The 26500-nt window shown below is 41.3% G+C and overlaps 1 protein-coding gene across 1 annotated transcript in view; it reads right to left on the bottom strand.

The window, feature by feature from the left end:
• LOC124551228 (microtubule-associated protein futsch-like) overlaps nt 1-26500 on the bottom strand; it is a 365786-nt gene that overhangs the window by 251901 nt on the left and 87385 nt on the right. Inside the window, exons 12-15 of the mRNA XM_047126221.1 lie at nt 19874-20062; nt 19584-19769; nt 6052-6225; nt 5561-5734 (exon numbers count right to left, since the gene is read on the bottom strand). Coding sequence (XP_046982177.1) covers nt 5561-5734; nt 6052-6225; nt 19584-19769; nt 19874-20062 — 723 coding nt within the window. The remainder of the gene's footprint in view (nt 1-5560; nt 5735-6051; nt 6226-19583; nt 19770-19873; nt 20063-26500) is intronic.

The raw sequence follows: 26500 nt of genomic DNA, 5'->3' as shown, positions 1-26500 counted from the left end.
TTTTGCCACATTGTCATGTCTTCTGGTGTATTCTGTATTTGCTAGTATTGTATATCTGCTTGTGATGTGATCTACTGTTTCTATTTGTTGTTTGCAAAGTCTGCATTTATCTGTTCTGGTACTGGGATCTTTAATAATATGCTTGCTGTAATATCTGGTGTTTATTGTTTGATCCTGTACTGCAATCATGAATCCTTCCATCTCACTGTATATATTGCCTTTTCTTAGCCACGTGTTGGATGGGTCTTGATCGATGTGTGGCTGTGTTAGATGATACGGGTGCTTGCCATATAGTGTTTTCTTTTTCCAATTTACTTTCTTTGTATCTGTTGATGTTATGTGATCTAGAGGGTTGTAGAAGTGGTAATGAAATTGCAGTGCTGTAGCCGATGTATTTATATGAGTGATTGCTTTGTGTATTTTGCTACTTTCTGATTGTTCTAGAAAGAATTTTCTTAAATTGTCTGCCTGTCCATAATGTAGGTTTTTTATGTCGATAAATCCCCTTCCTCCTTCCTTTCTGCTTAATGTGAATCTTTCTGCTGCTGAATGTATGTGATGTATTCTATATTTGTGGCATTGTGATCGTGTAAGTGTATTGAGTGCTTCTAGGTCTGTGTTACTCCATTTCACTACTCCAAATGAATAGATCAATATTGGTATAGCATAAGTATTTATAGCTTTTGTCTTGTTTCTTGCTGTCAATTCTGTTTTCAGTATTTTTGTTAGTCTTTGTCTATATTTTTCTTTTAGTTCTTCTTTAATATTTGTATTATCTATTCCTATTTTTTGTCTGTATCCTAGATATTTATAGGCATCTGTTTTTTCCATCGCTTCTATGTAGTCGCTGTGGTTATCCAATATGTAATAATCTTGTTTAGTGTGTTTTCCCTTGACTATGCTATTTTTCTTACGTTTGTCTTTTCCAAAAGCCATATTTATATCATTGCTGAATACTTCTGTTATCTTTAGTAATTGGTTGAGTTGTTGATTTGTTGCTGCCAGTAGTTTTAGATCATCCATGTATAGCAAATGTGTGAGTTTGTGTTGGTATGTTCCAGTAATATTATATCCATAATTTGTATTATGTAGCATGTTGGATTGTGGGTTCAGATCAAGGTAGAACCAGAAAGGGCTTAATGAGTCTCCCTGGTATATTCCACGCTTAAGCTGTATTGGCTGTGATGTGATATTATTTGCATTTGTTTGGATATTAAGTGTGGTTTTCCAATTTTTCATTACTATGTTTAGGAACTGTATATATATTTCCAATATTTGTAGTAACCATGAGTGGGGTACACTATCAAAAGCTTTTTGGTAATCAATGTATGCATAGTGTAGCGACCTTTGTTTAGTTTTAGTTTGATATGTCACCTCTGCATCTATTATCAGTTGCTCTTTACATCCTCGTGCTCCTTTGCAGCAGCCTTTTTGTTCTTCATTTATAATTTTGTTCTGTGTTGTATGTGTCATTAATTTCTGAGTAATGACTGAAGTTAATATTTTGTATATTGTTGGTAGGCATGTTATGGGGCGATATTTTGCTGGGTTTGCCGTGTCTGCTTGATCTTTAGGTTTCAGATAAGTTATTCCTTGTGTAAGTGTATCAGGGACTGTGTATGGGTCTGCAATATAACTGTTAAATAGTTTGGTACAGATTTATTGATGACATTTTCATTATCTGGACTCACAGTGAAGAAGAACTTCAGAATTTCCTCTCCAACCTCAACTCCTTTGGTTCCATCAGATTCACCTGGTCCTACTCTAAATCCCACGCCACTTTTCTCGACGTTGACCTCCACCTGTCCAATGGCCAGCTTCACACGTCCATCCACATCAAACCCACCAACAAGCAACAGTACCTCCATTATGACAGCTGCCACCCATTCCACATCAAACGGTCCCTTCCCTACAGCCTAGGTCTTCGTGGCAAACGAATCTGTTCCAGTCCGGAATCCATGAACCATTACACCAACAACCTGAAAACAGCTTTCGCATCCCGCAACTACCCTCCCAACCTGGTACAGAAGCAAATAACCAGAGCTACTTCCTCATCTCCTCAAACCCGGAACCTCCCACAGAAGAACCCCAAAAGTGCCCCACTTGTGACAGGATACTTTCCGGGACTGGATCAGACTCTGAATGCGGCTCTCCAGCAGGGATACGACTTCCTCAAATCCTGCCCTGAAATGAGATCCATCCTTCATGAAATCCTCCCCACTCCACCAAGAGTGTCTTTCCGCCGTTCACCTAACCTTCGTAACCTCTTAGTTCATCCCTATGAAATCCCCAAACCACCTTCCCTACCCTCTGGCTCCTACCCTTGTAACCGCCCCCGGTGTAATACCTGTCCCATGCACCCTCCCACCACCACCTACTCCAGTGCTGTAACCAGGAAGGCGTACACGATCAAAGGCAGAGCCACGTGTGAAAGCACCCACGTGATTTACCAACTGACCTGCCTACACTGTGAAGGCTTCTATGTGGGAATGACCAGCAACAAACTGTCCATTCGCATGAATGGACACAGGCAGACAGTGTTTGTTGGTAATGAGGATCACCCTGTGGCTAAACATGCCTTGGTGCACGGCCAGCACATCTTGGCACAGTGTTACACCGTCCGGGTTATCTGGATACTTCCCACTAACACCAACCTGTCAGAACTCCGGAGATGGGAACTTGTCCTTCAGCATATCCTCTCTTCCCGCTATCCGTCAGGCCTCGATCTCCGCTAATTTCTAATTTCAATTTGCCGCCGCTCATACCTCACCTGTCTTTCAACAACATCTTTGCCTCTGTACTTCCGCCTCGACTGACATCTCTGCCCAAACTCTTTGCCTTTACAAATGTCTGCTTGTGTCTGTGTATGTGCGGATGGATATGTGTGTGTGTGCGCGAGTGAATACCTGTCCTTTTTTCCCCCTAAGGTAGTCTTTCCGCTCCCGGGATTGAAATGACTCCTTACCCTCTCCCTTAAAACCCACATCCTTTCATCTTTCCCTCTCCTTCCCTCTTTCCTGGCGAAGCAACCATTTGTTGCGAAAGCTTGAATTTTGTGTGTATGTTTGTGTTTGTTTGTGTGTCTATCGACCTGCCAGCGCTTTTGTTTGGTAAGTCTCATCATCTTTGTTTTTAGATATGTTAAATAATTTAGTTAGATGTGAATGTGTTGAGGTGAACTTCTTTAGCCAGAAATCTGCTATTTAATCTATTATTATTAACCGGCCTCCCCACAAACAGCACAAAATTTATAACACACTCAACCTGGTTTTCAATGCATTTCATCTCTCACACCACAAGCTTTCCAGTTCCATTGGAAAAAATGTTTTTTAGTTGAACAGCAAGACATGTACACAACAATTCCTTCACATCTTCACCAGAGGTGAATTGTTGGCATCTTAAACCATCTAAACAAACAAATATGCAACAGCATGAGATCAGCAATGTACGCTAGTTGCTCAAAAACTACAAAAAGCATATTCCAATGAGTTTGAATAGCTTGGCTGACAAGATGCAGATGTGCATAGCCATACAAAAAATAAAAAGCTATTTTACAATAGATCACAGAGTTTTGGTTCAAATTGCCGGGCTCAGTTCTTTGCTAAGCATACCACAGTGTGTTCACAGTTTACAGTTGATCTGTTTTTCAAGGTAATGTTCCAGAACTGGCCCACGAGTGTACCATAAAAATGAGAGCATTATTTCTCCTGCAGAGGATGACCTTGGAGTTTATTTTTGGCTTTGGCATTTGCTCTCTGGTCTAAAGTGATTTCATTTCTAGTGGTGAGTTGTTTTACAAACATTTCAGCACTGTTAGCATGGCAGTCCAATTTATGCTGGCAGATTCTCACACGATTGTGCTTGTTCTCTTCATTGTGTTATTTTGGGACCCACCTCAGACACACTTTACAAAAGTTTAGTTTGTTATGGGTAATATCATATGCAAAAGTGTGGATAATGTACACCTGGCTTGCCATTTCGCCAGAAGAAGTTGTCAGTTATTCAAAATCAGGTCAAGGTCTTGGCCAGTACAGGATGGAAATCAAAGTCCTCCTCTTTTACCGTTCGTCCTGTCTGTTCAGCCGATTTTGAACTGTTCAAACCATTGCGAAAAGAACTTTGGTATCGTAAGATATTGCCCCCTTATTGTGCTGAAAGTCTTCTAAGAAATTCAGCTCCCAATGCACCTTCGTCAGACCACAAGAAATACATCACAGGATACTGTTCTTCACTTCTGCAAACAGAGAGTGGCACTTCACAAGATCACAAAGCACATTAATACTACAACACTGAAACCTATGACAAGTGAAGAGAACAGCTCAAGACAACTAAAATGCAGATGCTAACTTACTTACCCTAGTATCTCTAACTGTCCATAAGGAAATGGAATACTGTGGTTTGCTGGTCTTATTGTAAGTCAATAATTGACTGGTGTTATTAAGAAGAAAACATTCCTCTCACCTCTGCATGGGTACCTTATGACAATATTACTAGGTCTACAACTTTGCTTCCGCCGTTTTTTCTCAAAGTTCGAGACTTCATTGTGAAAAACTTACAAAAAATTTACGATTCAAAGTATTGGCCACCACTCACCACTCCTTTCCCCTAGCTTTAGGGCAGCATACAAATCCTGCAGTGTATAAACAGGGCATCTTTTGAGAGGAGCCATGAATCGATCCAATTTTGCACTTGTTCAAATGACCGCACATGCTAGTCAGCTAGGTTGTGTGCCTTAGATCAAGAAAAGTACAGTCAGAGGGAGGAATATCTGGAAAATACAGCAGGTGGGGCAGAACTTCCCATTTCAACATTTCCAAGTATGGTTTGACTGGTTTTCAACTTGGGGTCGTGCACTGTCTTGCTGCAAAATCATCTTTTCACGTCTATCGCTGTATTGTGGCCGTTTGTCTACCACTGATCAGCTCAAACACATAAATTGCTTTCGATAATGATATCCTGTAATTGTTTCCATCAGATGCAGTAGCATCGAAAGCTTTCCCTGTTTCACAACCACGCTGGTCTTCAACATCAAAATCACCGTTCTTGAAGCATGGAAACCATTTTCTGCAAAGTTCTGTCACTGACAAGTGTCTCATCATAGGTCTTACCCAGCTTTTTATGAGCCTCAGCCACAGATTTCTTCATATCAAAGCAGAAAATTAAAACCTCCCGCAGATGACGAGAACTGGGCTCATAAGTTGACACATTCAGCCAAAAATAACTTTAAGGTGCAATCAAAAATCGACTAATATTTTGACGGCATTATGTTCTAAAATGCCTAAACTTACTGTATGACACTTACGACCTACGACTTGCACCAATAATTTCCACTAATGCCGTCTACTGCAAAACGGTGGAAGCAAAGTTGTAGACCTAATATAAAATACTGCTATTTTTTAACACTATGAATGGAATACAAATTGGAATATATACCTGCTCAGAAAGTAGATTCACAACATTAACATCTATACACTAAGTAATGACTGGAATAATCTGCTGTATGAACTATAATGAACAATATCTATTATCTAAACTGAAAACTTTTATCTGAATATTGTACCTTTTGTGCTGACTTCCTACTGACATGAGCATTGACTGAGTCTGTACTAGTACTCTTGATTTTTTCCACTGTCCGAAAGCCACTACTACTCTTTTTTTGGTTTTCCAATTCTTCTGGTCTGGATTCAGACTTCGAACGTCGTCCAGATTCACGTGCTAAAGTTGTAGTAGGTTCCTGCACAGTGAGAATGTGGTGTCAAAAATCAACTCATACATCAGGCTGTCTGGAAGATTTGGGTGTTTTATATGTGCTTCTTGTTTTTGTAGTAGCCCCAGAGACAGCGGATTCTTTACCCTTCCATTAGCATACTTCCACCCGACAATGTTACATCATCACAGATGTATTGGTAGCACTGATGATATAGCCCAAGAGGCAATCAAACCACAAGTCAGGGTATTACAAATAGCTCACATTTTACAAAAATGTGAATGAAAAGATCTATTGATTTGGTGTCACAAAGGTAAAAACGACTTGCAGCTTTGTATGCATACCTCCTCTGATGACTTATTACTGTTGTCAGCATTAACTGCTTCCATGTTACAAAGCTTGACTCGGTCCATGGTGCTCAGGTCATTCCTTGTCTTCTTCTTTCTTTCCAGATCTTCTGGTTTTGAGTGAGTCTTGCAACGTTTTTCAGGTACATTTATTGCAGTGACAGGAGCCTGCTGCAACATGAGAATCAGGAGTCATAAGCCAAATCATACATCAGTGCCTCTGCATATGCATGTGAACTCCACTGCGTCAAACATAGCACTTTTAATGTATAAAATTTCCTCACTTTTCAGCAACACAATGTTTGATTAGACACTTGAGCTTGGATGGGAACCAACTGACATTCACATCAAAGGTCGTGGCAGTCTGGCACCTCCTGGCAGTAAAGATGGTGTATAAACTGGTATACGCATGCATATTCAAATACAGAGATATGTAAACATGCGTAAGATGGCACTGCAGTCAGCAATGCCTATATAAGACAACAAGTGTATGGCCCAGTTGTTAGATTGGTTACTGCTGCTACAATGGCAGGGTATCAATATTTAAGTAACTCTGAATGTGGTGTTATAGTAGGTGCACGAGCAATGGGACACAGCATCTTTGAGGTAGCGATGAAGTGGGGAATTTCCCACAACACCATTTCACAAGTGTATCGTGAATATCAGGAATCCAGTAAAACATCAAAACTCTGACATCACTGCAGCTGGAAAAATATCCTGCATGAATATCGAAGGATGACTGAAGAGAATCGTTCGATGTGACAGAAATGCAATCATTCTGCGGATTGCTTCAGATATCGATGCTGGGCCATCGACAAGTGTCAGCATGTGAATAATTCAACGAAACATCATCAATATGGGCTTTCAGACCCAAAGGCCCACTTCTGTGCCCTTGATGACTGCACGACAAAAAGCTTTACGTCTCACCTGTGCCCTTAACACCGACATTGCACTGTTGATGACTGGAAACATGTTTCCTCGTTTCAAATTGTATCAAGCAGATCGACATGTCAGCAGGGGACTGTTCAGGCTGGTGGAGACACGGTCATGGTGTGGGATGTGTGAAGTTGGAGTGATATGGGACCCCTGGTATGTTTAGATACGACTCTGACAGGTGACACATACATAAGCATCCTGTCTGATCACCTGCATCCTTTCATGTCCATTGTGTATTCCGACAGACTACGGAAATTCCAGCAGGACAATGTGACATCCCACACATCCAGAATTGCTACAGAGTGGCTCCAGGAATACTTTTCTGAGTTTAAACACCTTCGCTGGCCACCACACTCCCCAGACATGAACATTATTGAGCATATCTGGAATGCCTTGCAACGTGCTGTTCAGAAGAGATTTCCTCCCCCTTGTACTCTACCGGATTTATGGGCAGCCCTGCAAGATTCATGGTGTCAGTTCCCTTCCCTCCAGCACTACTTCAGACATTAGATGTGTCCATGCAACATCGTGTTGTGGCACTTCTGTGTGCTTGCAGTGGCCCTACACAATATTAGGCAGGTGTAGCTGTTTTTTTTTTTTTTTGGCTCTTCAGTGTAGTTGAGAAAGGTATAGTTTCAACTAAAAGCCTGAGACTTGAACAGAAAAAAATACTGTACATGGATCCCATTGTGGAAACCACTGAAGGCGATGCTGTTTTAATATTAATGTCTAACAAGGTGCATACTGAAAGACAAGTCTTTCTGATGAATCAGTTTTGTAACTCAGAAATGCGAAATACTAACACAAATTATCTTACAGATGCCTGGAAGCACTGGTATACAATTAATTTGGGTTCTGGGGGAATGTAGGAATATATGAGGCAGTACTGATCCTATAAGTCGTTCTTAGAAGAGAGAGAAATCTACATTTATAGCATTTGCAGTTTTAGAAAAAGCTTCTGACAATGTCAAATGGAACACACACTGAAATTCTGAAGCTATCAGTGATGAACAGGGGATGAAAGGTTATCCACCACTGTATAGAAACCAGACTGCAGTTCTAAGATATGAAGGACATTGTGTGGCCTAATCATAACACTATTCAGTCTAAATACTGTACCAGCAGTAAAGGAAACCAAGGAGAAATTCAGAAAATAAACACTGGTCAGAGACACGAAATATAAACTTCAAGATTTGTGTATTACATTGTAATTTTGTCAGACACAGTAAATGCTTGGATGATCAGTTGAACAGACTGGTGAATGTCTTGAAAACAGGACATTAGATGAAAAACAACAAACATTAAAGGTTTAAACAATGGAAAACCCAGGCTGGAATAATAACAAGATTATGAAAAGGGTAGATCACTACTTACCACATAAAGGAGACACTGAATCATAGGCAGGCACAATGCAGAGACTGCTGTATATTTCAGCTTTTGGCCAATAGGCCTTCTTCTGTGGAAGGAAGGACACACACACACACACACACACACACACACACACACACACGAGATCACTGTCTCTGGAGCCTGTGACCAGACTGAAACTGCACCTGATGGGAGCAGCAATCTGGTCAGGGTGGTGGGGGTAAATAGGAGGAATGGGGTGGGGTGGCTGAAGGTATAGTGCTGCCTGCAGGGATTTGGTAGTGACAGGGTAGGGCTGCTAGGTGCAGTTGGGAAGTTTGGGAGGGCAGGGGTGGGTGTGAGGGGGAGTAGTAGAGGGGAGAAAGGGTGTAGACCAGTGGGGCCTTGGCCTAGTAGAAGGATGAGTTGTGCTGGAGTGGGAGTAGGGGAGGGGTAGGTAGGTGGATGACAGGGACCAGTAAAGGCTGAGGCCAGGGAGGTTACAGGATTGTAGGATATAACGCAGGGTGAGTTGACACCCGAGCAATTCAGGAAATCTGGTATCAGCAGAGAGGCTGCAGATTGCACAGGTCGTGAATCGGCGGCTGAACATTGTGTTGGGCAGTGTATTCAGCAAGTGAATGTTCCAGCAGTCTCTCGGTCACACAGTTTGTCGGCGGCCATTCGTGCGGACACACAACTCATTAGCCATCGTGCCCACATAGGATGCAGCACAGTGATTTGCAGCTTAGTTTGATCACATGACTGCTTTCACATGTAGCTCTACCTTTGATGGAATGTGACATGCCTGTAACCAGACTGGAGTACGTGATAGCCAAACCCTGAAATGAGAAATATCCTACTGTCTATATACATATACTCCACTAGCCACCTTTCCCACACGGGTATTCCTCTGCCCACCAAACCTACAGGATATCCTTGTCCGGCCCTACACCACCCCTGCTCCCAACCCTTTGCCTCGTCGCTGATACCCCCTTAACAGACCTAGATGCAAGATGTGTCCCATAAATCCTCCCACCAACACCTACTACAGTCTTGTTACAACCATCACCTATCCCAGCAAAGGTAAAGCTACCTTTGACAGTAGTCGTGTGACTTACAAACTAAGCTGCTACCACTGAACTACTTTCTATACATGCACAACGACAAACAAGTTGTCTGTCCACACGAATGGCCACTGACAAACTCTGGTCAAGAGACAGCTGGACCACCCAGTTGCTGAATATGCTGCCCAACACAATGAACTTCACTTCAATCACTGCTTCACACAGTCATCTTGATTCTTCCCAGGAACACTAGCTTTTCTGAACTGTGCAGGTGGGCACTCAAACTGCAATGTATCCTACATTCCCTTAACCCTCTCAGCTCCACCCTTACTAGCCGTTGTCCTGCATTTACCTATCCCTTTCCCTGCCTCCACTTCAACACAACACATTCTTCCATTCTGGCAATGCACCCACTAGTCCTCCTCCGTTTTCTACTTCGCTCCTTTACTGCCCCCCCCCCCTCCCTTTCCCCCAACTGCACTTAGCAGCCCTTCCCTTGTCCCTACCACTGCCGTGCACACTCCCACAAGCAGCACTACACCTCCCATCAGCCCACCTGGGCATCCTCTCCTCCCAACCCCATCCCACCTCCTCATCCTCACCACCCACACCAGATCACTGCTCCCATCAGGCACCGTTACGAATCAGTCCAGCCACAGCAGCCAGACACAATGGTTGTGTGTGTGTGTGGGGGGGGGGGGGGGGGGGGGGGGGGGGGGGGGGGGTTCCGTCCTTCCTGCTGTAGAAGAAGGCCTATTCGTCAAAAGCTTAAATACATAACAGTCTTTTCGTTGTGCTTATCTGCAACTCAACCTCGCCTCTACGCTTTTCATAACACGAATGCTAAAGATTTTTTATACGAAATCCCTTAACAGTCCAGATTGCAATGTTTTAAGAATCACAGAATACTAGTTTCTGCTGAGCAATCAGCCATCTTCAGACCAATACAATTATCAAGTATGGACAGACCCCAGCTGCCTAGAGATTTAAACTGAATGCTGTTGGTTTAAAACTGTTCTTTGAATAGTACGTCAAGACAGAAGATCAGTTTTCATCCGACTTTAGTTCAGAGAACATTGTTTAGTTTGTGATCATGGAACTGTAGTCCATGCAGGGCAGTTAGGCTAAACATGCATTCTACAACTGCTGTAACCTGTGTTACCAACATTGAGTAATACAGGGTGTATCAAAAAGACTCATTCGATTTTTAAAAAAATCATAACTATTATGTTATTTGAAATACGTGCATGAACAATGTACTGTTGGAAAGAGCAAACTCTCGAGTTTTACATGGTTCTCACTACGTATGCACCAGTGTGTGTGCGCCCACTTCATTTCTAGTAAAAATGGTGTCAGAACAACAGAAAGCATTTTGTGTTCTGTTTTGCACAGTGCGGATCAGTAATGACTGTTCAGCGTGACTTTTGTGCTAGGTACGGTGTGTATCCTCCTACAGAACAGAGCATTAGACGATGGCATGAACAATTCCGAGAAACAGGTTGTTTGAATAAAGGCAAATCATAGGGCCATCCCTGAGCATCTGACACAGATGTCGAATGTATCCATCTTAGTTTCACAGGAAGTCCGTATAAGTCTGTTCACCGTGCAGCTCAACACGGCCCAATGTCGCTCTGGCATGTATCGCATCAATGTTTACACATGAAACCATACAAAATTCAGCTACTGCAAGGTCTTTGTGGAAGCGCAAACAACAACATGTGGAGCTCTGTAATTTCGTTCTTGGCAAGATGGAGGAGGACAGTTTTCTTTCACACTTAATGTTTAGTGACGAAGCAGCATTCCATTTAAATGGAAGGGCAAACCGTCATAATGTGAGAACATGGGGTATGGAACAACTACATGAAGTTGTAAAACATCAGAGGGACTCTCCAAAATTTAATTTGTTTTGTGCAGTTTCACGGGACAAGATGTATGGTCCATTTTTCTTTTCCGCAAAAACTGTTACAGGAAGCACATATCTCGATATGGTTGAGAACTTTCTTTTCCCACAGTTGGAGACTGATTCGAAAGACTTCATTTACTAACAGGATGGGGGCACCACCGCACTGCCATCTGGAAGTGTTGGAATTTTTAAATCAAAAGATTACTGAATGGCAGATCAGTCGCACTGGCCCAAATGATCCAGCTTTACATTAGTATCCACCACCACCGAAACTGACTGTATGTGATTATTTCTTGTAGGGGTTTATAAAAGACTCTCCGAGACAATCGCATAACAGCAGCAGTGGAAGCTGTAACTCAAGGCATGCTTGCTGCTATGTGGGAACAATTTGAATACTGCACTGAAATGTACTGTGCGTCTCAAGGGGGTCATATTGAATAGCTACAGAAAGATACGAAGAAGAAGAAGAAGAAGAAGAAGGGGGAAAAAAATAAAAATAAAAAAAATAGAACTTTTTAGTTTCACGTTCATCAAAACACAAAATTCACTGTATATGTTTATTAGTTTCAGAAACACACACATGCCAGATCGGATGATTCTTTTTGATACAGCCTGTATATTTCACTAAATACTATTCTGTGTTAGTTTCATTGTGTATGGGATGTCCTAGAACACACACATCCATCTTACCAGGATCTTTTTTCAGCAGCAGTGAGATTTTGATTTAAGTAGATGTCCCCAGTCCACAAAAGAGATGGTTGTTACTACATATTGCCTTTACTGCACATAACTTTGGATACTCTACAACAAAAGGCACACTTTCAGCTTCTGTTCTTTATTGTTGTTTACGCAGTGCTTCGGAAAATGGATTGCTGTAGTGGTCCCAATTTTACACCTAATTTAGCGGCTCAGAAAGTGAAAAAAAAAAGTGATGTTATGTCATTGGAGACTAATTGTAACAACAGTTTATCAGGTGATTGACAAGTGCTCTTCCGTCTTATGAGAAATATGTCTACTGTGCTCCAGCCGCCTCCTCCAAGATTTCCATTCACAGGAAATGACTGAAAGGACAAGCATACTTAGGATTTTATTATTGGTGGTCTTTAAAAAAATTCAACTCATTATTTCGAGCTTTAAAAACTGTATTTATACACCTATATGTAATGCCAGTCATTAAAGGACATTTTTCATTAATAAAAAAAATATTATTTTTTGGAACACAACTTGTAAGAAAATCAGTATATTTAGGGATTAAATAACAATGTGTGTTGTGCACCCAATACAAAGTAGTGAACAAACTTGCAGCCATAATGTAGGACCAGTCAACACCAGTGATGAGTGCCCAATTCACAGAACAAACTGGTCAATCTGCTGGTAAGGATACCACAACACGCAATGATTCTCTAGAAGGGGCCAGACAACAAGTGTAGCGAAGGATATCTCATTACTAGATTGTGTAGCTTCTAAATGTTCTACCAATAAAACAATCTTCGGTTTGCCTTTGCGACAACATTTTCCACATGACAGTTCTGATTTGAGATGTTTATAACAGTAATCTCTAGCTGTTTAGTTGAATCGACAATCTTTATATTTGTGTGATTTATAAAGTAACCAATATTTAATAGGTTTTTTTTTTACACTCATCTGACAACCTCACCCTTTTTATTGTTCTCAGTTGATTGTAACTTTTCATATCATGCAGATATCTTGTCTAAATCATATTTTAATTTGTATTGGTATTCTGATTACTTTACTAGAAGGTAAATGGTTTGCATAGGTTAAGAACAGAAGAGGGCTTACAACATTTCCTTTGGAAAACCTAGATATAATTTCGGTTTCATTACACGACTTCCCGTCAATTTCTCAAGTAAATCACGAATCAAATTACACAACTGAGACAAAAGGCCACAGGCACACAATCTGATTAGAGGCCCCTTGTGATGCACTGCACCAGAAGCCTTCTGAAAACAAGAAACATGGAATCAACTTAAGGTTCCTTATTGTTGTCACTCATTAATTTGTGTGAATAAAGAGCCAGTCGTGTTTCACAAGAATGGCTTTTGCTGAGTCTGTGCTGGCTGTGTGTGAATAGATAATTTTCTTCAAGATATTTCATACAGTTAGAAGACAGTATATATGCCAAAATCCTACAACAAGGGTATATAATTCAGCAAGTCAAATTACTTCTTTTTCCTTTCTTGTGTATTAGTGAGACCAGTGAAACTTTGCAGTCTCTATGTACAGATCTTTCATTGTGCAAGTTGTTGACTACAACTGCTAAAAATGGAGTTATTTCATCAGCATAATCTGAAATAGAACCTAACAGGTACATAATCTGACCATAAGCCTTTCCTTTTTTAAGTGACTTGAGCTGCTTACTATATCAGTACATCAAATAGTGAATGTACATGGTAGCAGATCACTGGCAGATTAGGGACATTTCAAACTTAGATGTGGGCAGTTACTTGATGGTTAAAACCCAATCCAGTACTCTGTTTGACATAGTGTTATGTAGTGGAAGATACAGAAGAAACCTCGAGGAGGAGGCACTAAAGGTATCTTGAGCTATCTATACTTTTACGGTAATAAAAAATAATCAAGTCACATGTAAAGTTTAAGAACGTTTTATTTAAACTGATGATACATCTACACAAGACAATACCATCTTATGATATAAAATAGTTGCAATTGTGGTTCTCTTCCTTAAATGATTAATTCTATGCACCTATTCTTCCTGGCAAATTGGCTAATTACATTGCCATATATGATAAAGCGGACATTCGTGCTACATAGGAATGTACAACTACTCGATAACTCGGTCGACTGACAAAAGAAACTAACGAATAGCATGCGGGCTGACTGAAGTTCATTTCCCCAATCATATTACTTCAAACGTATATAAAGAAGCTTTATAAGTTAAAACTAAATTCCATGTGTATGATGTTTTGGGCACAGCCATAAATAAATAGTCGGGCAATGCCAGGCTTCTCAGATAAATTGAAGCTCATACAGCAAAAATTGTTAATCCTATGCACTATCTGAGAATGAACAATAAACGGGTGAAATAACAGTGGTACACAAGATACCAGCTGTCATATATTGTTTAGTGGCTTATATTGTACAGACACAGACGCCAAAGTGTACGTAGCTGCTGTTCACAAATGATACTGTATGATATTGGGAAGTTGCAAAATCAAAAAATACACTATCTAACAAAGAAAGTGAAGCACCCAAAAGACATGGTCGGAATGTAAAATATTAGGTGGCAACTCTCTGTGACACCTGCATGCAGGATTATTATTGCTTTCACCAGGCCTGACAGAGTACACAAGGAGTGTGACCAGTGTCAGATGCTGAGTGATCACTATGACGAACATGGAGGTGTCACCTGCTCATGTGTGACAGCATTATCAGCACCTGTCACAGTGGGTCTCCATTTGGACAGGTGGTCAAATTGTGTAATATCTAGGTTTACAGGGCATTCAGATGTGGCAGTAGCCTTCTACTGGATTGCATGGGAAAGTTAGGGCAGGCATAATACTGTTGTCAAGGTTCTAATAGATCACACCTGACCGTCACAAGGGAGGACGGCAGTATTGCGCACTGAGCATATCACAACATCTTTACCACTGCAAGGTTGGTCACACAGCACAAGTTAGCAAATGCTATGTGCATGGATATTAAAAAAATCTTTCCAGTTAGATATGTGTGGTATTCTACTTACTGTCTGATGGAAAGATGTTGTCCAAATCCACAAGTAGTAAAAATTTTAGCTCGTTTCTAGAAATGACTGGAAGAACACGAATATTCTGTCGAAAAAACACAAAGAAAGCACTTCATAGAGGTAAGCAATAACTTTGTTGTTCGTTCGCAACGAGGATGTGCATATCAACTGTCAATTTGTGAGCCAAACTGAGACCGAACAACAGTATTGTCGGACACTCTTATATCGAATTACTGTAGTAATAACTTTTTTTAGCAGAACAAGGTCTTGCGTTTCGGGGTAGCGATGAAATTGTTGGATCAGTTCACGACAGAAATTATTTAGGTTTATTAGAATTAACAAGTGAATTTGACATTTTTCTTGGCCAACATATACATATTCATGAAAATAAAGGAAAGGGACATCTGTCATGTTTGTACATTTATCAAAAAGAACTTGCACCAAACATACGGAATCCTTTTATTTGCAAAATTAAGAGATGCAGATATTATTCTGTTTCACTATATTCCACTCCAAATATATTGCTCGTACGCTGACAGACTCTGATAGTGTGTAATGTCCACTCATCTGGACCAATGGAAAGATAACGTTCTTGGACAAGGAAGACCATACTGCTGAGCAACTCAACCACAGCTTACTAGATTTTTTAAACGACAATGACACTGATATTAAAGACTGTTGTGGGTAAAGCTATGACAATGCCAGTAACACGAGTGGGAAGTACAGCAGCTTAGAAGCATGAAATAAGAAGATGAATGCACAGACTATGTTCCCTGCTTTTCACATTCATTAAATCTGGTTATCAAATGTGCTGCAGAATACAGCATAGAAAGATCCTTTATCTTCAATTTCATTGAAAACTTCTATACATTTTCTCCACTTATACCTGTTGATGGGGTTTCTTCTTATGAAATCAATGAAAGAAATTAGTTCAAAAATTCTGATTGTGAAAAGGTTGTTGGACACTAGGTGGTCAACACTGCAGACAGGAAGTCTTTATAAAAGTCAGAGGCCATAATCATCCACAACCACACAAAGTTTTTTCAGTCTTTGCCACATTTTATTATTTCTAATGTGATAACGCGTTTCGGCTAACTGCTATAATCGGATCTGTCATAAGATCAAAAAGTATAAACATGGGATTACAATTCTTTCCACATACAATGTCAGAAAAAAAAAGAAACACAACAACAAGGACTATATGTGTGACAAAAAAAAAGTTGGTAGGTGCATTTCTACATCTGAAAGATGATGTCTATTCAAATTTCACAACAGTCACATAAGAGGATAAGAGGATGCAAATCAGATTTGTTTTAAATATGCACTGTATTGGTCGTGAGTGTTACTAACCTTTGAGACTGGATGTGGTGAGTTGATGTTAGTCAAAAACACCTTTGAGGCGACAAAGATGCCATTATCTAAGGCAACAAAGGTACATTTGTCAAAAGCTCACTGAGTGTGAATGAGGTTGTGTAATAGGGGTACAAGAAGCTCTTCCTTCCTTCTGCAATACTGAAGAAAGACTTGGCAGGAATGTAACCACTGTATATAACTGCAGGCAGCAATGGTCACAAGAATGTACAGTTGCAACAAGACTGGGCTCCAGACAGACATGTGACACTACCACGACCGAAGACCACCGTGTTTGACACATGGCTCTGGTGCATTGTACTGCATCTGCAGCAGCAATTTGAGCAGCAGTTGGTACCACAGTGAAACAACCAACTGTTACAAATCAGTTACTTCAAGAACAGCTCAGAGCTAGACACCCTGTAACACATATTCCATTGGCCCCAAACCGCCACCATTTGCGACTTCAGTGGTGTCGAGTCAGAGCTCACTGGAGGGCGGGACAGAGGTCTGCTGTGTTTTCTAATGAAAGATTGTTCTGCCTCAGTGCCAGTGACGGCTGTGAGTTGGTTAGGAGGAAGCCAGATAAGAGCATGCACCTAACCTGCCTGTGTGCTAGAACCGCTGGACCTACAATTGGAGTTAAGGTCTGGGGTTCGGTTTCGTATGACAGCAGGAGCACTCTCACGGTTATCCCATAAACCCCGACTGCGAAATTGTACATCAATCTGGTGATTCACTCTGTTATGCTGCCATTTGTGAACAGCATTCGAGGGGATGCTTCCCAACAAGATAACACTCACTCACAAACCGCTACTGTAACCCATCATGCTCTACAGAGTGTCGACATGTTGCCTTGTCCTGCTTGATCACCAGATCTGTCTCCAATCGAGCACATATGGGACAGCATCAGATGAAAACTTCAACATCATCCTCAAACAGCATTAACTGTCCCTATATTGATTGCACAAGTGCAACAGGCACGGAACTCCATCCCACAAACTGACATCTAGCACCTGTACAACAGTGACTGCACATTAGTATGCTTGCATTCACCATTCTGGCAGTTACACCAGTCATTAATTCATTTCACATTTGCAATGGCTTATCTTGGGCTTACATTAACCTATTTAATCATTTAAATATGTTACCTATACAAATGTATTCCCAAAATTTCATTACTCTACATAAATTTTTTGTCACTATTTTTTTCTTTCAGTTTATTACAAAAATATTTTTTGTAAGACCTATTGTGACGTTTGAGTGCTTTAAAAAAATCAATCCTGTGCCAACCTTATTTTATTGCTTCCACACAGATTTCACACTAGTTTCATTGACGTCATTTTATCTATGCTTTTGTCATTGCGTATTATCTTACTGTTGTTGACTCGTTGTTTTTGCTGTTTGTGTGCTCCATGATTTCTTTAACTTTCCCCTGTATATATAAAAACTAAACTTGCATACATAAAAGCCAAATTGTCCAATATCTTAAGCATAAGATGATTTTGTAGACAACACGGCCCATTAAAATGCAATCCAGATCATTTCCTAGAGTATTGCTTGAGTGTGTGGAACCTGTACCAAACAGGATTAATAATGAGTATTGAATATTTACAAAAACAGCAGCTCGAACTGTCACAGCTTGTTTGACCCACGGGAGAGCATCATGGAGATGCTGCAAAATCTAAACTGACAGGCACTTGAAGATTGACACGAAATATCCCACAAACGTCTACTTACGAAGCTTACAGAAACAGCTTTTATGTGCTGTATCTACAAACATACTACAATCACCTACACGTCGCTCCCATATGGATGAAGACAAGATTGGACTAGTTGCAGCACTCACAAAGGCGTTTCAGTAAGAATTCCTCCCATGCTCTGTATGTGAATGGAATCGTAAATGTCCTAGTAACTGGTACAGTGGAAAGTAGTCTCTGTCATGCATTTCAAAGTGGTTTGCAGCATATATATATATATGGAAATGTAGATGTAGATTTGTTTCTTTTCCTGTCTTCCCCAGTAATTCCCATCCTACATCTCTCCACCATTTGCCAAGCAATCCTCATGATTTGCACATTATAAATCCATATCTCACTCCCTTTTTTGTTTGAACTGGCAAGATTTTGTTTGAACTGGCACAGATTCTAGCCCAAGCTTCAAACTATTTGGAGTCAATCATCACAGTTGCTGTGGCACTTAGAATCTAGGTCAACAAGTCTAATACAGATACAGGCTATGAAGTCAATTGGAAGAGGGTACTTGATGTCAAGATGCTGCACAAAAATATAGAAACAAAGTCAGTGTAGATGATGTTTCATCACGGAGACCACTCTTGTTTCTTGTTGTGGTGGACAAAACACTATCTGTGTGAGTAAGTTCCTTCTCCAACAATCAGTTGCTTTCATGATGAAGACAACGGTAGATATGCAGATGAAACTCTATAGTTCCAGAGACCATTTCAAGTCTCAAATATCTATGATATATACATGCAGACTGAAGCAAAATACGAGAATCTGTATTGGATCTATTGCTCATTAGGCAGATGCACTAACCATTACGCCATCCAGGCACGTTAGCTTTGCTCAACTGCATGGTTTACCCTAACAAGCGCTCCCTCCTCAATCCAAATTCCCTTTCATGCCTCAGCCCTCTTGGTATTCCCCCTAAACTTGAACAGCATTGCAGAGGCTCTCCAACTGCAATGGAACAGCATTTCAGCATCGAACAAAATGGGGCAGCCTGCCTGAAACAAAGGCATACATGCTGCAATCAAGTGAAACCCTATAAGATTCCAGAGACATTTTCAACTTCACAAAGTGGCCAGAGTATCTGCCTAGTGAGCAGGAGACCCTTGTTCGAACTCCGGCCTTGGTATAAATTTTCATTTGTCACTTCACTCTGCATATACATATCATGGCAGATATTGCCAGAATTATGATAGAGAATTAATTCCGATAGAGGATTCTGACAGAGAATTAATATGAGAAGTGCACCAAGAACATTTAATTCACACAAAATACTGACACACAAAATGAAATTGACTGATGCAGATAGGAATTTGGAAAATGGAGAAAGGCCAATTTCTCCAACCAGTCAGTTTCTCCCTGTTCCACTGCCACATGGCAGGAAGACTTTTTGTGTATTTATTAGAGAAAGTTGTAATTTTATGGAACAAAATACCAATGAGATGAGTACATACTTCAAGGGCAGCATTTTTATCTCCACTAGTAACTCCATCGTGTTTATGGTCCTCAGACTTTTCCACTGAAGGTCCACTGCCAGTTTCATCTCGTCTTGGCCTTCCTCTTCTCCTTTTCAAAGATTTCTCTTCTAGTGTAGTCTCTGAATCTTTGTGAGGTGTGTCTACTAAAGCTGGAGAATGTATCTGTAAAACATGGCGCACAAGCTGTCACATGGAAGACATTTTGTGTATTTATTACAGAAAGTTGTAGCTTTAAGGAACGAAATACCAATGAGCTGAGTACATACCTCAAGGGCAGCATCATTTTTATCTCTACTAGTAACTTCATCATGTCTATGGTCTTCAGACTTTTCCACTGAAGGTCCACTGCCAGTTTCATCTTGTCTTTGCCTTCCTCTTTTCCTTTTCAAAGATTTCTCTTCTAGTGTAGTCTCTGAATCTTTTTGAGGTGTGCCTGCTGAAGCTGGAGAATGTATCTGTAAAACACGGCACAAAATCTATAAGTATCACAGCGTTTGGTACAATTTGTTAATTTTTGTGACAAACAGCTATGTAGAGGTAAAACGCAGATTGATTCCACCAGTTACCTTTACCTCGATGATGATGATGATGATGATGATGATGATAATGATAATGATGATAATAATAATGATAATAATAATAATAATAATAATTAATGTGCATCTGTGTATGAAGACCAATCTTGAAAGTGGAGTGACATGAGACTTTTTCCGATTGGTGGGTACACCATGTTCCTCCAGCAACCTACAATAAACTACTGCTCAAAAGTTCTTTCATCACCTGTGAAGAATCTTACAGGTATCTCACCAGGTCCAAATGCGTTTGCAACACCAAGCAATTTTTGTCAATTTTGTATTAGGAGATTCAGGTTCTTCTTTCCCTCATGTAACTGGTCTCGAATTTAGTGCAGCTTCTATGCTCCCTGACATTGTGCCGAGCCCTCCTCCGGTCCACCTGCGATCATTCAAAAACTGTCCTCAGGCAACAACCATCTATTCCTGCCATTCTCTGCACTGAGGCACACGTGGGATGATGAATTTCCATTTGATAGCATGCTGGATGAGGCACTGGTGCACCTCAATTGCCGTGAGATCCCGTCAGACCTCCATCAGCTGTATGTGCCTGACATGGAAGGCATGACGCTGTCACCATAAATTGTGCTGGGCGCTAGTCTCCCAAATCTGTGAGTTAAAATATCTGGGCATAGGCACAGAGCATGTATTGTTTTGTTACACGTAACTTCTTCATAATCTGTCCTTGTCTAATGTACAACAGGCAAGGAAAGTTGATGCCTAATATATGAAATTGTTTCAATGGTGAGACTCGTTTACCACACAATGGAGCACCTGTTCCTACATGAAGTGAACATCTGCAATATCACAAGACAGACAGTGGTGTAGCACACATTTAAATGCCTGTTGAGCTCCTAAGAATCCAGATTTCTGTTCTCGGTTCACGTAACACTCTACTTACTCCAAGGTGGTTGAGGAGAATGTGAGGCTTCCAGACCAGTAAGCAGGTGAAAAGATGCTTTCCATCAAGAACAATTGGTTTTACCAATCTCTGGGTAACTTTGCAAACTGTAGATGTCCACCAAGATGAATAAGACTGTTACCCAAGATTGGGTTTCAAAGAGCTCTCAGAACACTGTGACAAAGACAGGTTAATGGGAAAAGCATGGAGTTCAAACATGAAATGTTGTAGAACAAACGGAATCCAATAAGTACATGCATCGCAGAAGTCTGATGCTATCAATTCTCCAGATGCCCTATTTCTTTCATCAACGCCCATTCAATGCGAAATATGTGTTCTGTGAATCGCACTGTTCGTAGCAGTTGGTACATTCACTCACCACCGAGATCTGGCCATGCCCAAGCCCATGCCAGAGTCACAGACATAGACAAGGAACTGTGCAAAAGATAGTTTGTCCAGTGAGGAAGTTCTCCACCTGGTACATCATGAAGCAGAACTAACTGTTGACGGTATCTGCTTTGTCAACCAGAGTTGGCTGAGTACTTCCCTGACTGCACACTCGAGTGTACTGAGGGTCAGCATAAGAGTATGAAGAGCCAGGTTACCCAATTTCTCTCTGTTATCCCTCTTGCATGGAGGGGCATCAACATCATCTGGCTTCCCATCCACCACAATTTGCTTCATCTTCTTCACAGGAGCTGCATGCCAGACCACAGCCTTTGCTCCAACCACAGTCACCCAGCCCAGCGGCTGATGTTGACATGTCCTTCCTTTTAAGGCACAAAAACAACTGAAGTCTTTAGTGCTTAAGCCATAACCTTAGAAAACCAATAAGCAAAAGGAGTTAAAAACTACTACACACTAAGCCTGCTGATAGAAGGGCAGAGAGCAAACCAAGGACTTTCCCTCGGAGAGAGGTCCACAAAATATCCTGTAGACACAGCGGAGTTCCCTAACCAAAGATTAAATGTCCTTCACCATATTGCTATGATGGGTAAGAAATGAAATGTGATTGACAGCCAATGCATCGTCCGCTAAAATTCAAATGACAAGCACACACTGGAACATAAGCGATTAAAAAAGAGCACTGGCTCGGGAAATGGTGAACCATCAAAGGCTGATGACAATGAACACAAAGTAGTGGGGGATCGCCACCTGAGAAATGGCTACGGCTAAAAAGACAGTGCCTAATACGCAATTTAGCTATAATGATTGCCTCATGACAAGAAGAGTGAGAAGGCCGAGAGGTCAGCCAAGCCATTGGGCGAGGTTTAATTCCCTGGGGTTTGTTTCCGTGAAGAGAAGATCGGTGGTAATGCCAAAGTGACACCGTCCTACAACAGAAGGCAACACGGAGATAATCCGAAGGAATGAAAAAGCTGGCATGCTGAGGTAGGAAGACTGTAGCTTCGGCAGAAGCATCAGCAGCCTCATTTCCCATCAGATCAATGTAACCAGGAACCCACACAAACATGACTGTGGCTCCCTTAACGAGCAAGTGGAGGCTTTCTTGGACCCATTGCACTAAGTAATGGAATGTGAATAGCACATAGAGGCTCTGAAGGGCACCGAGAGAATTGAAACTTATGACACAATTGGAAAGCTCGTGTCTCTGGATGTACTGGGTGGCCTGCTAAAGGGTGAAGAATTCTGCCATAAATATTGAGCAGTGTTCTGGAAACCAATATTGGAAATGGTTGGTGCCAATGACGAAGATAGGGCCGACATCACAGTCGGGATTAGAGCCATCAGTGTACACGAAGGTGCTATCGCTAATCTGCATGTGAAGATTGAGAAACTTACAGAGATAGATCAAATCCAGAGTAGTTTCCTTTGGAAGTGAATGAAGTCAAAGATGAACACAGGCCACTGCATGAGGCCAAGGCAGTGAAGGGTTCACACCCATCAGGAATACAGCAGGTAGCGGGAAGTTAAGTTGCTGGAGCAATAGCGAAAAGCAAACTCCAGGAGTAAACAGAAAAGAAAGGCACACCCCGCACTGGCTGTCAAGGGAGTCATCGAAAAAGGGGGCATAGGATGACTGGCATGGATACTTGCTGAGGAGGACATCACGCCCATCTGACAGGGGAGCTCACCAGCTTCTGCATAGAGACTCTTAATTGGGCTAGTATAAAAGCCACCAGTGCCTAAACATATTCCACAATGGTGCATTGTGTTAAGACACTATAAGATGAATGTGCAGACGTATAAACAAAGTACCAATAGTCTAGGTTTAAACAAGGGATCGGTACAAACAGAGGAGGGTGATCTGACCCACTCCCCAGAAAGTACTGTTTAGGACACATAGGACATTGAGGCACCATGTAAAGTGTGTAGCCAGGTATGACATATGGGAGGACAAAGAAAGTTTCCTATTGCCTGCTCTGCCATCCAGGACATGCCATTTGCTGCCACCGATGCCGTCAGCAATAGGGAGGCAGCGCTCAACTGAGTTGCTCCAATCTGCGTTACCCACGTGCCCCAGCAGCAGCGTGCCAGGATGCACTTAAGACAAATGCAGCACAATGTACTGATTAGCTCCTCAGTAGTACCCTGCTGTAGCCTCCATTACCATTTCCTGAACTGGTGGACAGAATTAGCCACCCGGTGTCCATCTGGCTGATACCACCACCTCGACAGTATATCACTGCCCTCTCATGATGTGGCGTCTTCCTGACAGTTGTGGGAACCTATCACCGACGAGAAGGCTGCGTCCTCACTCTCGCAATGCTGATCTGCAGCACGACTGGCTAGCCTATCACCAGCCGTGGTACCTGTTTCTACAGTGGAGACTTATTCAGTTAACTACTTCATTTCGGGCAAGGAATAGTCTTTTGTCTGTACAAACCGAATAAGCAGAAGATCCTGTTTGAATAGGTACAGAGTCAACCCCCACTTCAAACTGCTCACACTCGTTCATCAGAGATTGTGGAAATCGGAATGTGTGTCAACAACTTTAACAAAGATTAGACCATGCACTTGACAGTGCATGGAAGTGTACATTTGAAACCGAGGGACCATAGGAATATGTGCCACATTACACATTGTGATGAAAATGAGGATGCTGTGGATATTTCACTAATGGTGCTAATCTAATTTCTGATCAAAGTGCAAACTACTACACCACCTGTCTGATTTCATTACTTCTTCAATAGTCAGTTGCTCTCCTTATACTGTCAAAACTCAAATTCTGCTAGAGAATTAACGTGACAAGTGCACTGAGAACATCTGATGCAAATACAATACTGATACACGAAATGGAATTGAGAGATAGAGAAGGGAATTTGCGAAATCGAGAAAGGAAAATTTCTTTTTTCTGTCTTTATCAAAGAAAGTTCTAGTTTTAAGGGAAAAAAGTAGGATACAGCATACACATTTTTTGTGATTTTGCATTTTGTCTCTGTTGACTGCTTTGTCCAGATAAGAATAGATTACACACACGTTATTGGCGATAATTATGGTTTTTCGTAAGTACCTGAACCTCTGGTACAACAATGGGTATATATGAAGTTTTTTTCATCTTTGATTTTCCTGATAATGTATCATGTGATCTACAGATACTATATGTTATGTGAATGTATATTATTAGTTTCTGACATTTACACAAGTTAGATAGTAGTTCTTGTTTGATATTTGTTTTATCGTAGTGCGTGATATTTGGATGGATTCACACAAAGATGTTGTTCACCCTGAATTGTATCTTGTTGGGGTTTTTCATATATTTTGTATGTGTTATGACAAATGTGGTTTTCTATATGGTATTTTGATGCGGTTTGGACACTCATTTTATGCATATGACACAAGTATGCCCCTCTCCAATTTGCGCCTCAGCATTTTATAGCTTTGATGTGACAGAGATGTATTTATATTCATTTTGACAGCTTTACCTATACTGACTCTCAGATTTTTTGAGGCTGTCCTCCTGCAAGGGCTACTTGCACAAAGATGCATATATGTTGTGCACCCTGAACATTATTTTGTGTCTGTATATTCTGTGTATAGTGGTTTTCTACATTTGGTCTTCTGATACATTCCTGGACATTCATTTTATGCATATGATATAAATATGCCTCTATTTGGCTTTCAGCTTAGCATTTTATAAGGGTGATGTGACACAGATATATTTATAGTCATTTTGATAATTATAGTTACACTCATCAGCCAGAACATTATGACTACCGACCTACTATCGATATAAACCTGACAGGCAATAGCAGCATCACCTAACGAGGAAATGACTGCAAGTCAGACACATGCACGGTGTATGTAGATTCAGTAAGTGTGCTGTCTGTGTGTAGAATGGGGAAGCTGTGTGATCTATCTGAGTTTCAAGGAGGACAGATTGTGATTGCCTGGAGGATTGGCACAAGATTTTCAGAAACTGCACAACTTGTTGGGTGTTTGAGGAGTGCTGTGGCAAGTGTCTTCAACACGTGGCGTAACCAAAGTGATACCACATTCAGACATCGTGGGGTTGCACAGCCACCCCTCATTACAGATGTCTGACATCACAGGCTGGGCAGACAGGTAAAACATGACAGGCAGTGAACTGTGGTGTAACTAATATCAAACTTTTAGAGCTGGACTGAGTACAACTGTGTCTCAACACACAATGCACCAAACACTCCTAAGGATGAGCCTCTGCAGCCGACAACCCATGTATGTGCCAATGTTAATACCACGACATCGGCATCTATGACTGAAATGGGCACGTGACCACTGGTGCTGAATGTTGGTGCAGTGGCAGAACATTGCATGGTCTGATGAATCCCAATACCTTCTTCACCGTTCCGATGGGAGGGCGTAAATGCGCCGTCTTCCAGAGGACCGGCTCCTTGACACCTGTACTGCGTGCCAGAAACATGTTGTTGCAGACCACTTACACCCCTTCATGACAATCATCTTTCCCAATGCAGTGGGTTTTTTCAACAAGACAACGCGCCTTGTCACAAGGTCAGGACTGTGATGGAGTTGTTCAGGGAACACAGTGGCGAGTTCCAGTTGATGTGCTGGTCCTCAACTCACCAGATTTGAGCCCAATCTAACATAACTAGGATGTGATTGAGTGTGGCATCAGAGCTCATCACCCCCCTCCCTGGAATTTACAGGAATTGGGTGACTTATGTGTTCAGATGCAGTGCTAACTCCCTCCAGCAGCTTTCAAGACTTCACTGCTTCCTTGCCACAATGAGTCATTGTTGTTATCCGTGCCAAAGGTGGACGTGCCAGCTATGGTGGTGGTTGTAATATTCTGGCTCATCAGTCTATATTGTCACTAACATATTTTTGATGCTGTCCTTGTGCAAGGACTACTTGCACATCAATGTGTATTTCTTTGGTTTCACTGTTTCTGATGTAGTTTCTCTCATAAATCCACCATTATCTACAGTTAAGTTCTATAGATTAGTAGTTTGAATCAT

The sequence above is a fragment of the Schistocerca americana genome, chromosome 9 (genome assembly GCF_021461395.2).
Source record: "Schistocerca americana isolate TAMUIC-IGC-003095 chromosome 9, iqSchAmer2.1, whole genome shotgun sequence".
NCBI lineage: Eukaryota > Metazoa > Arthropoda > Insecta > Orthoptera > Acrididae > Schistocerca > Schistocerca americana.
The sequence above is the reverse complement of the archived record's forward strand: the minus strand, read 5'-3'. Positions and strand labels throughout refer to the sequence as shown.